The sequence below is a fragment of the Taeniopygia guttata genome, chromosome 17 (genome assembly GCF_048771995.1).
Source record: "Taeniopygia guttata chromosome 17, bTaeGut7.mat, whole genome shotgun sequence".
NCBI lineage: Eukaryota > Metazoa > Chordata > Aves > Passeriformes > Estrildidae > Taeniopygia > Taeniopygia guttata.
In genome coordinates this window covers 6,804,378-6,819,591 of record NC_133042.1, presented here as the reverse complement: position 1 = coordinate 6,819,591, position 15,214 = coordinate 6,804,378, and the positions used below count along the sequence as shown (strand labels likewise).

General features: G+C 52.5%; 2 protein-coding genes across 4 annotated transcripts in view; both read right to left on the bottom strand.

Annotated features, from left to right (window-relative positions):
* The window catches only part of NUP214 (nucleoporin 214), a 38,510-nt gene extending 37,142 nt beyond the window's left edge, over positions 1-1,368 (bottom strand). For 2 of the 3 annotated variants that reach the window (XM_030286511.4, XM_030286512.4), the window contains exon 1: positions 1,228-1,368. In XM_030286511.4, coding sequence (XP_030142371.4) covers positions 1,228-1,269 — 42 coding nt within the window. In that variant the 5' untranslated portion in view covers positions 1,270-1,368. The remainder of the gene's footprint in view (positions 1-1,227) is intronic. The other variant, XM_012578331.5, reaches the window with a different exon arrangement.
* A 1,267-nt stretch (positions 1,369-2,635) lies between these two features.
* AIF1L (allograft inflammatory factor 1 like) lies at positions 2,636-14,749 on the bottom strand. Its single transcript, XM_012578281.5, has 5 exons — positions 14,598-14,749; positions 10,072-10,138; positions 7,046-7,087; positions 5,746-5,908; positions 2,636-4,082 (listed from the first exon to the last, which is right to left on the bottom strand). Exons 1-5 carry the CDS (start codon positions 14,673-14,675, stop codon positions 3,995-3,997), a joined length of 438 nt encoding a protein of 145 aa, XP_012433735.3. The 5' UTR covers positions 14,676-14,749; the 3' UTR covers positions 2,636-3,994.
* Positions 14,750-15,214: the final 465 nt, after the last annotated feature.

The window sequence follows — 15,214 nt, the reverse complement described above, 5'->3', positions numbered from 1 at the left end:
GTTAAATCTCACTTGTACCCAGCATTTGTGTTTATAAAATCTGCCTGGGACATCTGACCTACTCAGGAGCACACCAAAACCAGCCAAGGGATACAGAGGAAATGAGAAAGGAATAAAGAAAAGACAGGACAGGACTGAACAAAACTTGCTGCTACAAGGTACACGTTTGCCAACCTACATACCAGTAACTCCAGCTAAGCGCCTGAGTTATTTCCAAACAACTGCCACTGAATAAGTACATTCCTGCAATCTGAGGAGGATGTGGGAACTGGGAAACTTCAGCAAAACAAACAGCCCAACTACCCTGTTTTTGAGGGCAGAAGGCAGCTGCACAAAGCCCTGTAATCACTCCAGGAATCTGTTCCCCCATGTCCCCTCTTACCCAGCCTCACAGGAACACTGGGTGACACAGGACAGGCTAGGCTGGCACCACACAGCAAGACTCCAGCTGCCAATGCCCCACAGCCACACATCCCCAAACCAGGAGATCCCAGCACGAGGAATGCTGATAGGAGGACTTAGAAACATATCACTCTTCTTAACAAGGTTCCTCCAACTCTCCTTCATCCCTGAAACTGCTCAAGGCCAGGCTGGATGAGGCTTGGAGCAACCTAGTCTGGTGGAAGGTGTCCCTGTCCGTGGCAGAGGTTACGAGACGAGCTTAACGGTTCCTTCCAACCCAAACCGTTCTGTGATTCCCTCCCCAGGCATTAAACACCCCTCTACACCAAGGCCATGCCAGCCTTCCCTTTTCCACCCCACAGGTTTGTACCACACTATACCGGAAAGTCCCCAAATACTTGAAAGCACTCAGGATTGCCCAGAAAGGGTGTGGAGTGCCCCTCACTGGAGATATTCCAGGTCCGTCTGGACAAGCAATCCTGTGCCATGTGCTCTGGGACGAACCAGTCCGAGCAGGGAGGTCTGACCAGATGCCCCACTGTGGTCCCTTCCAGCCTGACCCATCCTGCCGCTCTGTTCCACAAACACCGCAAGGATGTCTCCAAAAGCCCCGCCACATCCCAAGCCGACCCTCCCCGTCTGTCAGCCCCACGGTGCCAACCAAGCCTGCCGCAGAACCCACCACCTCTCGCAGCCCAGGCCGAGCCTTCTCCAAGCCCGGTTCCCCTCCCGCTCCAAGCCGAGGCCCTCCGGCCCGAGTGAAACAGCCTGTCTACCCTTCCCCCCGCCGGCCTGCCCTCACAGCCCGCTCTCCCCGTGTCCCACCTTCATCTCCCGCTCGGGGACCACGTCCATGTCGTCCCCCATGGCGGCCCCGGTCCCGCCGGAGAGCCGCGCGCCGCTTCCGCTTCCTGCGGGGCCGCTCCGGCCGCGCCTCTCGCTGCTCCGGGTCCTCCCAGCGGCTCCTCCCCACGACAGCTGTGCTCAATAAACCCTCTTTGCACAGCGTCACATTGGGAAATAGCTCTGAAACCATCGAGCCCAACCTGTGACCGAGCAGCACCTTGTCACCAGCCCACAGCACTGTCGTTCCTCAAACACCTGCAGGGACTCCATCCCTGCTCAGCGGGGTCTGTCCCCTCAGGGCTGCTCCCCTCAGGACGGGGGACTCCCGTCTCCACCACCCCTCTGGGCAGCCCGTTCCGGTGTCTAATCGCCTTTTTTTTTGTGAAGAAATTCCTCCCAGTGTCCAACCTAACCCCACCCTGGCGCAGTTTCATGCCTTTCCCTCAGCTAAAATCCTGCTCCCTTGGTGAGGGCTGGAGTGGGAGCACGGGGATGCTCTGGGTCAGCTCCAGTGTGGGGTGGCTGAGCTGCAAACACAGAAGCTCTATGAGCTGGAGGAGCCTTATTGTGCTCCAGGACCACACAAAAGCAGAATGTGGGGGCTTGATCGCACCAGGTCCCCGATTTCATTACTTGTTCAAGTTTTGAGGGGTTCAGCTCCCACTCAGCCAGAATGCCAGCACTCAGCCCTATGGAAACATTTTGAGAAGGGTTGTTTCCAGCTCTAGCAGGTCATTCTCTTTCCCAGGACTAAAAAGGACAAGGATTTCCACAGAGATAAGTAATGATGGCTTTGGGCAGTGAGCTGAACTGCGGCAAACTACATCCAAGTTTCCCTCATGTTATATGCTTCCATTTTTTCCCAGCTGAACAACAGCTTCAACACACGGCCAAGAAAGCAGGTGCATTCCCAGAGGCTACCAGTCAGCAGAAAGCAGACGTGGGGTTGTGATCTCAGGGAAATTCTGTCCTTTTGAGAAACACATGGAAAAAGTGCACCCAGTCATTCCCCAGGAACCTTGGTCTCTCCCCTTTTGATAATTCACATCAGACAAGAAAAACCTCCTTCAAGAGAAGCATTGCAAGTGTCTGCTCTCTTAAGGAATAAACAAGTCATTCCTTAAAACAAGCACTGGCACCTGCTCTTTTTCAGTAAGTCAAAAAAAAGAGCCAGCTTTCAGGGGGTGGCTTCTGTATTTCATCACACAAACTCCATGGTTTTCAGTCAGTTATTACAGATAAAGATCAGATCAAGACAGTCCAAACCTATCTCCAGGATCTGTTTAAGGGTTTATATTAACAGACTTGGAAACCAACTCCTTTGATCTTCAACCAGTTATATGGACCAAGCTTCAGAGTTGATAACAGTAAACACTGACACACTGTGTAGCTTCAAAAGATTTATTTTCAGTCCTTGAAGTAGACTGGTGCTGCTTTTGCTCATAATTTTTCTCTCCGTTACAGTTTTGGTTTTCACACAAACAGTAGTGAGAATGTTTTTGTTGGTTTTTTTAAAAATTATTTAAAAGTGCAGCCTTTGGCAGGAACGATCAGCCTAGTAGAGTTAATTATTTGTATTTCCTTTAAAAATGTACTTAGTAAATCATTATTTTAAAAAAGTTAAAAGCTGTCAAGAACATTTAAGAAAAGAGTAGGGAAAGGCCAAAGAGCAAACACCTGGATTCCAGAAACTGTGTATGGAACAAGAATCACCACAGTACCCAGAGTGTGGATAGCACAGTCCCAGCTCATATTCCATATTTACAGCCCTTCTTATTTTGCAGATTTTAAGGTTTATCCATCAGGGAAATGGATAGGCCCAGGGGACCAGGCTGAAACACACACAGGGAGGTCTGCAAAAATCAGAGGGACAGAGAAGCTGCCTGAGGACAGATCCTCATCTGCAACTGCTCTGGCCAGGCTCAGTTTGGTCACTCAGTTTTCTTTCACCTGGAGGTTTCACTTGCCCCAGGAATCCTGTGGGGCTGCAAAGGCATCACAGCTTGTTTCTGGACTCCATGGACGGGACACACAATCACCTGCCCAGAGGTTACACTCCTGGTCGGACCCAAGTCGTGATTTATTATGAAGGGGGTCCCCAAGGTGGCATTAACCATCCTCAATTGCAGTTGGACCCCGAGATCTGCCCGCAGGATGAGCCCCCAGAGCAGAAAAACTGTCCCCACTCCAATAGGCTGCGCAGGCAGATCTCTGTGTCCAAGCACATTCCCCATATGATCAGGCAGATGTGGGAGCCTGATTTGCATTTTGGGGAGGTCAGGAGGGGAAGAACTAAGTCCAAAGAAGGAACAGGAGGATGGAGCAGAGAAGGCACTTATTTCTTTGCACCCATGAAACCGCTCTCAGGGGCTTTGTCCATGTCTGGCAGCAAGGACCATTAGGAACCTGCCATGACAAGCACAGCTCTGAATCCATACACTGGGAACAAAGTAGCTCCTCGTCTGAGAAATGCAGGAAGGGCAGAGGAAAGAGTAAAATCACAAGTTATTTTTTGGTCCTTTTGGTCTCACATTACACTTGGTGCTACAGCTTCTGTCTAACAGATCAAGTTGGCTAAGGGATGCAGCAGAAAGACATGAGCTGGGGGTCTCCAGCTTCCCTTGCTGTTCCTCTAAGGCAGGTTAGTTGAAAACTAGGACTGTCCACAGTAAAGAGTAACAAAGCACGTGTAACCTCTGTTACAAACCAGCAAAGCAAACAGTGCCCATTTTACAGCCTGTCCTCTTCAAGGGAGGCTGGCTATGTCTCTCTCTGGAGGTGGACCAGAACGTTTTGTGTTGCTTTCATTGGCTTTTCCTTCAAACATCATGACCCTGCAAAACACAACAGATATTGCCAATTTTAAAAAGAGCAAATGTATATTTATCCATCCCTGGGGGTGGCGTTTTCTGCTGAAAAAGAACATCTGGCTCCCCTATAAGGAGCACTCAGATAATTAACAAAGAAGAGAAAGCCAACAGAGGGCAGTGCTGCCAGGCTGGCTTTTCCAGCAGCTACCAGGAGTGGGTTCCTAAAGTCTCTGCCGGTTTTCCTCTCAGAGCCCAGAGGATTAGCACATTTTATTTAGACAGCCACTTCCGAAATCCCCCGGGCACACACTGCATGCCAAGTGTTCCTGATGCGTAAAAGCAAATACCACTCCTGGCCCACCTTGTACATAAGCACACAACAGAATATTCAGAAGCTAACACCGAGCAAGCAACAGCAATTACAGCCAGGGGAGAGAGCAAAAACAAGGAGCAAGGCACTGCCTGTAGGAATCTCAAGCATTTTGTAACCACTAGCACTGTCTTCCTCCCTGAGGACTGCAGCTACGCTGGGAATGCCAGCTGCCTCGATGGATCAAAGGGCTGTACTGCTCTTAGGACGAGTTTTACATTTCTGCTCCTGCTCTACTGGGTCCAACAGACAATGGGGTGTCTGTTAGCGAGAGAAGGGACCTGTTTGTGAAAGCTGCTGCAGTTTGGGAGGAGGGATGGAAGATATGGGATAGGCTGCAGGCTCAGTCTGGTTCTGTGGAGAAAAAGGAGGAGCAGAGATGTCAGAAGTCTGTGTCTGCTTGGAAGAGGAGCATCACAACAGAGACACAGCTCACAGTGGGGAGAATCTGCCAGGAAACATGTCCCAGCTTAGACAAACCATGTGAGAGATGGGTGCAAGATCCTTCCTCCCAACCTGCCTGGAAAGCTGGCTGTGTTTCTAAAGCTGCCTTCAAAAAGGGGTAAGGAGGATGGAGAGGATCAGCTCCTATTCATGGTGGTTTCAGACACAAAAGCAGGGCCAGCCTCTGAGCTGTGAAAGGAAATGCCAGGATTCAACGGGATGGAGATGAAGCCAAGCAAGTGTTTGGAAGCGATTTGTTAGAGCAGCACTTTCAGAGACCTGTTGAGAGGGCAGAGGGGGGCGTGGGAGGCTAGTGCTGGCATCCTGTACCACAGAAAACCACTCTCAGCATGAGCCAGCTGTTTTAAGCATGTGTCCCATCTCCCTCTACTGCCCATCCTTCCGAGATCAGGCAGGGACAGAGTATCCGGTGGGAAACAGGAGCCAGCACTACTGGTACTGGCAGGATCATCATTCACTCAAGTCCTGCCACCATCCACAGGGCAAGTCTGTGTCCCCAAAGCCAGTGGATCCTCAGGGAAGAGATGGGAAGAAGTCCTGCAGTGCTGAATGCCTGCACACCCTGGGGAAAGGAGTGGGATGGCTCGCATGGAGCACATGTGAGGAAGCCTGTGCTAACACACAGCAGGCAGCTCTGCTGGGAGCACTTGCCACTGCTCAGCCTCCACCCGGGCTTACACACCCTCTCATGGCACCTTGCAGACCCCCCTGCACAAGGGTGCTCATCTCCCTCCATGAACACTGAGTGTGCACAGCTCCAGCTCCACCAGACAGAGCAGCTTGTGCTTCCCAGCTTCCCACCAGAGCAGCTCGGTGCTGCTGCCCTCCCCAGCTCCATCCCAGGACACTCACAGTTTCAGCACAGCAGAGCGTTTCCCAAGCATCACGTTGACAAAGTCCTGGTACGAGATGGTGTTGCTGACCCCTCCAGTCACCTCGGAGATCATCCTCTTCAGTTCTAGGTGGGTCTTCGGAGCCCCCAGCTTCTCCATCATCCTTTTGACAGACATCAAATCTACAAGAGAAATCACTGCTGTCAAGGTGAGCCCACTGAGCACAGACCAACCCTAGGGACAGAGCCATGAGTTCCCACCCGAGACCACCTCACTGTGGACTCTGTGGCTGACAGCATTAAGCTGTTGCCAAAAGCACAAAAAGCCTTCCAGCACAGCTCAGTGCCACTCTGCCCAGTACAGAGCATCACTTCCCAGTTGCGCAGCTCAAAATAAAAATACCACACACTCAGAGAAGAGGGACAACTCCAAGTGCTCCAGAGACACGTGGGGACAATGCTCTCTAGCTCAGATTGTGTTGCCAAGAATCACAAGGATGGGGAGGAGGGAAGCAGCACCGGGGTTAAAGCTGGAGACAAACAAGCAGTGGGGAGCAGACGCCCCTGCCCATGGCCACAGGCCATTTCCTCCCATTGCACTGCTGCCTGCTGAGACCCGCGGCCCCTTCCCTCCTGGAAGCCCTGATCAGGCCTCCTCAGCTCCCCACAGGCTTCACTTCAGCTGGAAGCCTTGTGGAGGAGGGGAACGAGGCAGCCTCCTGGAAGGGCACAGTGCACAAGTGATTACACTCCAGTGTCAGCTCCAGGCCTGCAGGAGGCTGGAACTTTATGTAACTGGTGTTTTCTGAGCCCAAAGCAGGGCTGCTCAGCTGAGCCAGACTCACTCCCAGGTCCTTTTCTTCCCTCTGCTCCCTCCCTTGCAAAGCAAAGAGCTTCTCTGCACTAGAAGTGCTCATGGATTTATACAGCTCCTGCCTCAAGCCAGGCAAGCCCATGGACTGTCAGTCCTGCAGCTTCCCAGCTCTGAATTCCCAGCTTTGCAGCAGAAGATTGAGAAGAAGGCCTCAGTGGAGAAAAAGGGAGAAGGAAAAAAAAGCATTTAGAGGAGAAAGACATGGAGGAGATAAACAGAACCTCAGGAGAACAGCACTGAGAAGAGTGCTGGCAAAGAGAGACTGAAGAAGCTGAGAGGCAGGGGCTAGAAAGCCAAGGAAGCCCCTGGCTGGCAATCAAGATCCAAGCAAGGCTGGACATAGGAAAAGCCCACATCCTCAACACCATGAGTGCAGAGGGAAGCAGCAGATTCAGCAGCAGACAGGCTGTGGCTCTTCCAGCCCAGCATCCCTCAGAATCACTCACCAATCTCGCCTTGGTTGTTCAGGTCAAACTCCATGTATTTCTCTGGAAGAGACACAGAATTAAGTTAGCAGGACTCTAGAGTAGGAGGGTGTGCAGGGCTTTGGAGCACTGCCTGCTTACAGCCCTGAAATAAAGCATTTGGTGATAAGATTGATATACTGCTGAATGCAAAGTTCAGAGGGGGAGACCATCTCAAGGCCTGGTTTTAGCACCCTTATCTCAACTCCAGGGCTCTAGAGTTAAGTTCTCTGTAATTGTGGCTGCTTTTCATTTAAGCCGAAGGAAAACACTGGCATGAGAACAAGGTATCAGCTGGCTATGAACAGCGTTAAAAGGTTTCCAGCCAGAAAAACAAAGCTCTGGAACAGGCTCCCAGAAGGAGTAGCAAGGAAAACAAACCCCTGAGCACTCCCGAGATGAAGCTTGATCGGATTAGAAGGGGGATTAAATGACGCAGTCGCCTGCAATAATGAGGGACAGACTCCACAGTGCTCCCGTCACTGTGCTCACTCCCAGAGGGGCACCTGCCAGCAGAGATGCTCAAGGACCACATCAAGAGGGCAAAGCCAAGAACATGCCTGGGCACAGTGATGCTGGAGCAGGTTGTTTGCCCTTCCAAGCCTGCTGTCAAACACTGCTGACTTGAGCAACTCCAGCATTGTCAGAGAGAGGCAGAGCCTGCTCCAGAAGCTTTGCAGGACAAAAACTTGCATGCTGTAACAGGCAGAGCACTGATTTGAGTTAGAAAATTCAGGAATTCAGTCCTGTGCAGCTTCTGCTCTTTGAAGTGGCACACCTGAGCTTCCTACACACCCCCCCCCCACCTCCTGATAGCTGTTCCCCATTTAGACTTTAAGCTCTTCAGGCAAGGATTTGTCTGTCTTACAGACCATACAGCTCCCAGCACCACAGGGGGGCCCCCATCACCTCAGCTCTACTAAATGGAAAGAGCAAGATGCCTGCTGGCACCATCCATCCATGCTGAGCTGAAGAAATCACCCTGCAGTGAGCACTCTCTCACCACAACCTCACCTTGGAGGACTCAGATTAACCAAGCTCTTCCAGACTGCTCCTTTGCCCCAGGAAGGAAAATGGAAAAGACCTTTTGCCTCTGTTCTGGGGACACCAGCAGGGATATGAGCATGAACACACAAGTGGTAGGCTAATTTAAGGAGCCAAAGTGAAGAGTGGTTATTTCACACATCAGAGTCTTCCCAGGACCTGTGCTTCCAAGGGAAATTGTTGGGTTAACTGGACTGAGGGGCCGGAGGCAAAGGACTGGCTTGGCTTCACCTGGGTCTCAGCCCATGGATTACTGCTGCCATGAGCTGACCAGGACAGAATATGGAAATACCATGTACAAGCCAAAGCTGTTCACGCTTCAGGCTGGAGTAAATGTCTCCCTTCAAGCATCAAGCAACCAATTCCAGAAGACATCGGGCTATAACACACATGTTTAGGGGCCAGAGTGATGCTTGATGTGGGACTGCCTCTCCCTACACTCTGCCTCACCAGAATGACCTTGTGCATTTTAACTTCCACCTCCCTTACCAGGGTCAGGCACCCCTGCATATGCCTGGGGCACAAACCCTGCTCTGCCACGTCCATGCCCAGCCCATGTTTTCTTTTCTTCTGAGCTGACACTTAGCCAACGGTGCAGAGAACAGAGGCAGTTTTACATCAGCCTCAGCTCACATATTCATGCTTCCCTCCCACCCCAGCAGCAGGGATATAGTGGGGCAAAAACCATGCATGGTCCCTCCCTCACAAATACATTTACACAAACACTGCATGGGGGCTCCATCTTTGCCTCCCCCAGGCTGGGAGGGGGAAGTGGGAAGGACAGCAGAGAAGAAATATTCCCCCCATCATCACACAATGAGCTGATTGTTGGGGGAGCTGGAGGAGGCCTTGGAGAGAGGGACAGGCCACGGAGACAAACTCACGAGGCAGCAGGAAGAGATGCCAAAGGCTCTCGTTACAGGGAATTCTCTGCCTGTGACCTACAGTTGCAATGTTTGAAGAGCCCCAATTGTGATGGGAAAAAATAATGCAGGGCTGCAGCCAAAAGCCAAAGCTACACAAAAGGCAACACAAAGAGATCGGGGAACACAGGAGGCTCCTCTGTGCCCAGCAGTGTAAGGGATCACAAAACGCCAGCCAGCTTCTTCTTTGCTGGATTGCAAAGCCAAAATTCAAAGGGAAATAGCAGACAATGTCTGAAATGGAAGCAAGGTCAGGTTGTATTTGGTTAGAGCCAGGCTGAGCACAAGCCTCGAGGCAGTGTGACGCAGGCATGTTTTCCCAACTGCCTTCAGCCACTGCTTGGAAAGAAAGTGGGTACACCAGAATAACCCTGCCAGATCTTGTCATGTAACCAGTCTGGGGACAAGCTACAGAGGACTCCAGGCTTTTGAGCTGTTTCTCTATCTCCTGTCCCAGCAAAAGGCCCAAACCTAAGCCCTAGATCTGCTGACCCACTGGAGTCAGGCTTTGGCCAGAACTAGACATATCAGTGCTGTGTTCCCTATGCTGTCAAGTGGCTGGGAAAGGCCTAAAGAGACTTTTGGAGAGAGGAAGTCCCCAACTCCTCCAGAAAGCAGCTGACACTTCTGCTTTGTGGAATGAGGCCCTCCTACTCATTGGGAAAAAAAAAAAAAATAGAGTCCAGATATTGCATGGTCCATTATGCCAGTTAGCTTGCTGACAGAAACCATCCTCCTTTGCTGCTCCCCAGAGTTTTGCCCACACAGCAGGTTTTGCAGTAACAGCAGCTGCCAGGCAGGATGTCTTTAGGGTGACATGTCTCTGCCCTGCAAGCGGGAGAAGCACAAAGGTTTGTGTGGAAAACACCTCTCCAGAGAGTTTCACCAAGTCCCACAAGCAAGGGGGAAGGCATCCATCTCAACTCAGTTACTTTATTTGGCAGAGAATCTCAGGCTGGTGAGATCCAAGTGCTGAGGAAAATAATCTGGTTCAGAGCAAGCAGTAAGGTTCAAAGGACAGGACGACCCTCCAGTTCTCACCTTTGAACACTGCCAACTTCTCCTCCAGGTCTTTTTCATTACTGAACTTTGGGTCACAGAGAAACTCCTAAAACAGAAAAAATTACATATACTCAAGGTTAAAGATGCAAAGGAAAACACCCTAGAGGGCACCTCCAAAGGCAGCATTAGTAAGAAGATTCTCAATTCCCAGAGAGCCACAGCTGAGCAACAGCACCAGGAGACTTGAAAATGGGCTGAATCCCTCCACACCTTGTCATTAACATTCCAGTGCAAGGGGAATCCCTCTGATGTCTCAGATTTCCCACCAGCAGCTTGAGGGAGGACTGGACCCCACCTGCCTTTGGAATAACTGCATGAAATCCCCTGTTCTTGCTCACTCAACGTTTCAGCTCCCCACATCTCTGCTTAAGCACACTTAGCATGTGGATTGGGCACTTATTTCCAGCAAGGGCTCCTAGTCCTTGCAAAAAGCACTCTTATCTGAGATTTCAAGCCCTTAGATAAACTCAGAGGGCTTGCAAATAGAGCAGGCAAAGTTTGCAGAATGTCATGTGCCCAAGGGGATGGGTATTTTGGGCTTATGAAATCTCTTATACCAAATATCCCTGTTCTCCCTCTACCCTGCTCAGGTTGGAGAGGAAGCCCTGAATCACTTCTGATCACTTGTCCTTAGCCCCACCTCAAAAACCTTCAGATACCCAAGAGAACAGACCACAAGATGCACAGCCAGCTCTTCTGCTGTGCCCTGCCAGCAACACTCCCCACAGCTGTGAGCAGCAGGGCCTTGCTCCTGTCCCTGCCCTCCCACATCGCCCAGCTCCAGCCCAGCACAGCTTAATGACTCGATCTGTGTTCAGCAACAACACCACATTCTTCAGTGTAGAAATCATTAACATCTGCACAGTTTATGCATGGCCTGTCCAGGACAAACCCCTCGAGGGGTTAGTGGATGGAGGGCTGAGGCTGTTCCCTGCTCTGGGAATGTGTTCCTCACCACTGCTCCCCATGCTCATGGGGAAGGCAGGAGTGGGTCACCAAGAGCCTTGTGTGCTGATCACTGTTGGTAATCCTAATCCTGCTCCTGTGCTCTGGGTCCCACACACCTGGAACTCTCCCTCCTTCCTCACTGGGACAGGGGAACTTGGACTGCTCAGGGAATCCTCAAACCTTCACTGCCAGTTAACCACTGCTATGGCAAGTCTTTTCCCTGCAGCTGAACTAGGGTTTTGTAGGAAGCCCACTAGGACAGAAGTAACTTCCACCCCCTCCTCCCACCCCAGAAACTCCACATGGGACACCAGAGACTATGGCCACAAAACCAGGATGACACTGGCTTCCCTCTTCAACATGGTCACCAACTCAAATTGAGAGCTGTGGCAAAAAGCAACATTTCCAGTTCCTTGTTTTGCTCTCCTTTGCAAACTCAGTTTCATTTAGCTCAGTTATTTCTACCCAGGGGTATCATTTACCAGCTCAACACAAAGGGCCCAATTCAGCATCAAGAACTGGGCCCAGGCAGCAGCAGCAGGAGTCACCAGAGACCAGAGCAGTGTGACCTGCTGCCATCACCACTGAACAGCCTCTGGAGAAGGCAAACATCACTGAAAGCCAAAACACCTCCTGGCCACTAGGTCACAGCTTCATTCCTGCCCTGCAGAAGCAGTAAGCAGCTTCCAGCAGGACAGGGGATGTGAGGGCAGAGCACAGCATCTCTCTGGGAGCAAGAAGCAGCACAGAAATGGTGAAGACTGAAGGGAATGCATCCATACGTGATGGCTGAGGGACACATGCCCAGGAGCCCACCAGGCCTGGCAGCATGACACAAGAGCAGCACAGGTGACACTGCACACAGGATTAGGCCTCAGTTCCCTTGTGTTTCAACTGGAGGGGGGCTGGAGAGCCCACCAGCACCACAGCTCTGCTCCAGGTGCAAGGAAGCAACAAGGGGCTGTATTTGAAAGGCATTCCACTCTCCACATTGTGTGAGCTGGCTGTGACACGATAAGGAAAACACTCACAATGGCACACAGGAATTCAGTCCCCCAGGGCCTGTGACTCAAACTCAGAGTGGCTGAAGGTCCTCCTAGAGCCCTTTGCTTAAGTTCCCATTTTAAGGGGCATGTTCTATTAATAAGAACTGCTTTAAAAGCCTCTCCCCAGCTCCTGCCCTGAGCAGCCTTTCTTGAGCTGTTGAGAGACTGTTCTAAGCCAATAAACTCAGTCAGACAAGTCCCAGCTACCTGTAACACAACCTGAACAAAGCCAGATCCATCCTTGCTCCCCAAAAAGGTGACTCCAACTGGCAGGCCAAGCTCTCACTGGGATATTTAAGTGCTGAATGCCAGCCACCCTGCCTGCAGGGGCTGGGAAGGGCTGAGGGATGCTCCTGCCTGCCCTTGATGGGAGAAGCAGGCACCTGCTCTCTAACAGGCTGAATTCCTTCCCCACAGCCCAGAGCATTAGAGGGTAAAACAAGGTTGAAACTAATCTGGGCTGGATTAGACCTGCCACCTTGATGCACGAGGCTGGACAATGTGATTGCATTGCCCAAAAAGAGGGAACAACCAAGAGGGGAGCCCAGAAGAGTGGCTCAGGCTGGAAGAGAGAAGCCAGCACTAGGACTCAGCTATCCCTCAGCAACACATGTGCACTCAGTCTGCCAGACCCACGTCCCAGAGAGAGCTCTGGGGTAGAAACCAGCCAGGAAAACAGGGCTGGAGGGAGCTAAGTGTTAGGATGAGACAATGAGATTAAGCCTGATAGGAATTTGGCCTGATAGGTTTTATTAGGAGCACTCGACTGTTTTACAGCCTTAGGGCTCTTCAGTGCTGGGGAAACCCCCTCCTTGGCTCCAGCCACAGTATCAGCCCAAGTTTCTGCATCAGCTGTTTGTCAGGGAGGTGTGAGGCTGTTTGCTGCACTCCCCCATGGAGCTGGCAAAGCACAGCAGCGCGGGGGTTGCTGCCCAGAGCACAATGGCTTCTGAGGATCCATGGGCATCTGCCACCCATGCTATCTGCAGCTTGGTTTGGAGCTGCTCAAACCCCATCTCACAGCGCTGAGGCAGCACACAGGGCAGCAAGGATGCAAACAAGCAGCTCTGTCAGTGGGAAGTCACGCAGTTTGTTTCATTTTTGTCACCAAACCTCAGCCAAAGAAAAAGCCAGAAATGATGTCAGCTTAGGGAAGAGATAGGAACCTGTCCCTTGCGTGGGAACAGCCCTGAGCCTTGGGACACAGCAGTGGCACACCCCCAGCATCCCAGGAAGCACAGCTTTCCCAGCCTCAGCCCTACAGCTCCTACCAGCTTAAGGATCATGTATCCACCTTGCGCCTCTGTGATGCTAGAGGACAGCTCTGGAAAAGCAGAAACTGCAGCAGCAGGTACAACACAGTCCCTTGATCTTCAGCCTAAGGGCCACCACCACCTTGGCTGGGGGAGGTGTGTTATACCCAGCTACACACCTTGTGCAGGGTGTGCTGTGCCTGCCTTCCAGCAGCAGGTTACAAAGGCTCCTTTCTAACCAAGTGCTCTTATTCTACACCTTATGTCATGACATCTCTTTTTGCACTCTTATACCGCAGCACATCCCAATTTCTAGTTAATTGAGTAATTTCTAATGACTTAATTCCCTCTCCAGTGACCTACACTTCACCTCTACTGTCTCACTGGAGGAGCATTGCTGTCTGGTGGAGCATAGTGACACTTTTCAGAGCTTAATCAGTGTGAGGACAAGATGAGCCAATCTCCTCCGGGCTCTCATCTCGTACAGCGATGTGATTTCTGCACTTGTAACACCAAGGTGCCACTAACTAAAGGATTTCTAGAAGTGCTAGAAATCCCAGCATTGTTTGCTTCAAGGTTAAAACCTTCTTTTCACCCTCAGAATTGCTCTTAGCTGGGAGGGATGCCAACAGAACTGCCCCCACAACCATGCCAAGCAAGGGACAGGGTAAGCCTGAAGCTCGGGGGAGAGGACCTTGCCTGACCCTGGCATGAAGGGCACGAAGCCCAGTGCACTTTCCACTAATCCAGGAGGTTCCATTTTCCCCCTGCCCGAGGCTTGTGGGACGTCCAACCATCCTGGGCAACCCATTCACCCGCTGTAAGGAAAAGCTCGGAAGGCTGGAGTCAGCTCTGAGCAGCAGAAACTTCTCATTCCGGGAAGAAAAAGTCGAAGCGCTTGATACAGCAAAGGGGAGGTTGAAGAGCACCAGGAGAATAATAGCTCCCATTTTTGCTGGAGCATGTTCCCAAAGGGAATTTCATAGCAGCCAGCCCCCGGGAGCCCACCAGCCCTTCGGACCCGCCGATGTGCGATGCAGGGAGAGGACGGGGCAATCCCAGAGGATGGAGAGCGATCCCCGCAGAAAGCCCGCTTCCTCCTGCGGCCGGCTCTGCTCTCCAAAGGGGTTTGGGCAGAGGGGTCGGCAGCTCCTCCTGCACCCACCACCCCCCTCATCCTCCTCCTCCTCTTGTCCCGCCCGCCGCAGCCCCTCCGCGCTGCCCGCGGGGTCGGGCGGGGAGGCGGCCGCAGCCCCACCTTGTTGATCTCCTCCAGCCGCCCGTCCTGCGGGGCTCTCCGCAGCCCCCCTCCGCTCGGCCGGCGCGGAGCCGCCATCGCACCGAGCCACCGTGCCCGCCGCCGCCTTAAATAGGGCCGGGCAGGGCCGGGCCGAGCCCTCCGCCCCCGCCCTTTGCCCATTCCCCGCCCCGCGGGCGGTACCGGAGCCCGCAGCGGAGCCCGCACCGGGAGGGCAGCGCGGTACCGCGGTGGGGCTCGAGGTGCCGGGCACGGGGGAAGGGACTGGCTCCTTCTGCCCGCACCGCCCGCCGCTCCGGGACACCGGGGATCGCTCCGGAGCTGCCCCGGGAGCGGCACGGCTCCGCCGGTACCGGCGGCACAGGGACAGGGGAGGGATGCTCCAGCCGCTTCCCGGCGTTGGATAAAGCCTGGAGCGCCAGCAGCGGGAAAAGGGACGGCCCGAGGGACACTCGCGGCCGAGGTGATGTCCCGGTGTCAGCCTGACACCTTATGTTAAAATCATCGACTAACGTGGGGTTTAGTGGGAATTTTCAGACGTGTTCCCCTCACCACCCCAAATGCAGCCGCATTTCAACCCCTGCTCTTCAAAAGCAGCAAACTCAGGTCCAGTGTGT

Coding starts and splice junctions, on each gene's coding strand:
- AIF1L (XM_012578281.5), bottom strand. CDS start 14,675: ATGGCGGCTCCGCGCCGGCCGAGCGGAGGGGGGCTGCGGAGAGCCCCG. Junction 5,909..7,045: donor GAACAACCAAGGCGAGATTG/GTGAGTGATTCT, acceptor TTTCTCTTGTAG/ATTTGATGTCTGTCAAAAGG. Junction 4,083..5,745: donor CGCTCTGCTGTGCTGAAACT/GTGAGTGTCCTG, acceptor TGTGTTTTGCAG/GGTCATGATGTTTGAAGGAA.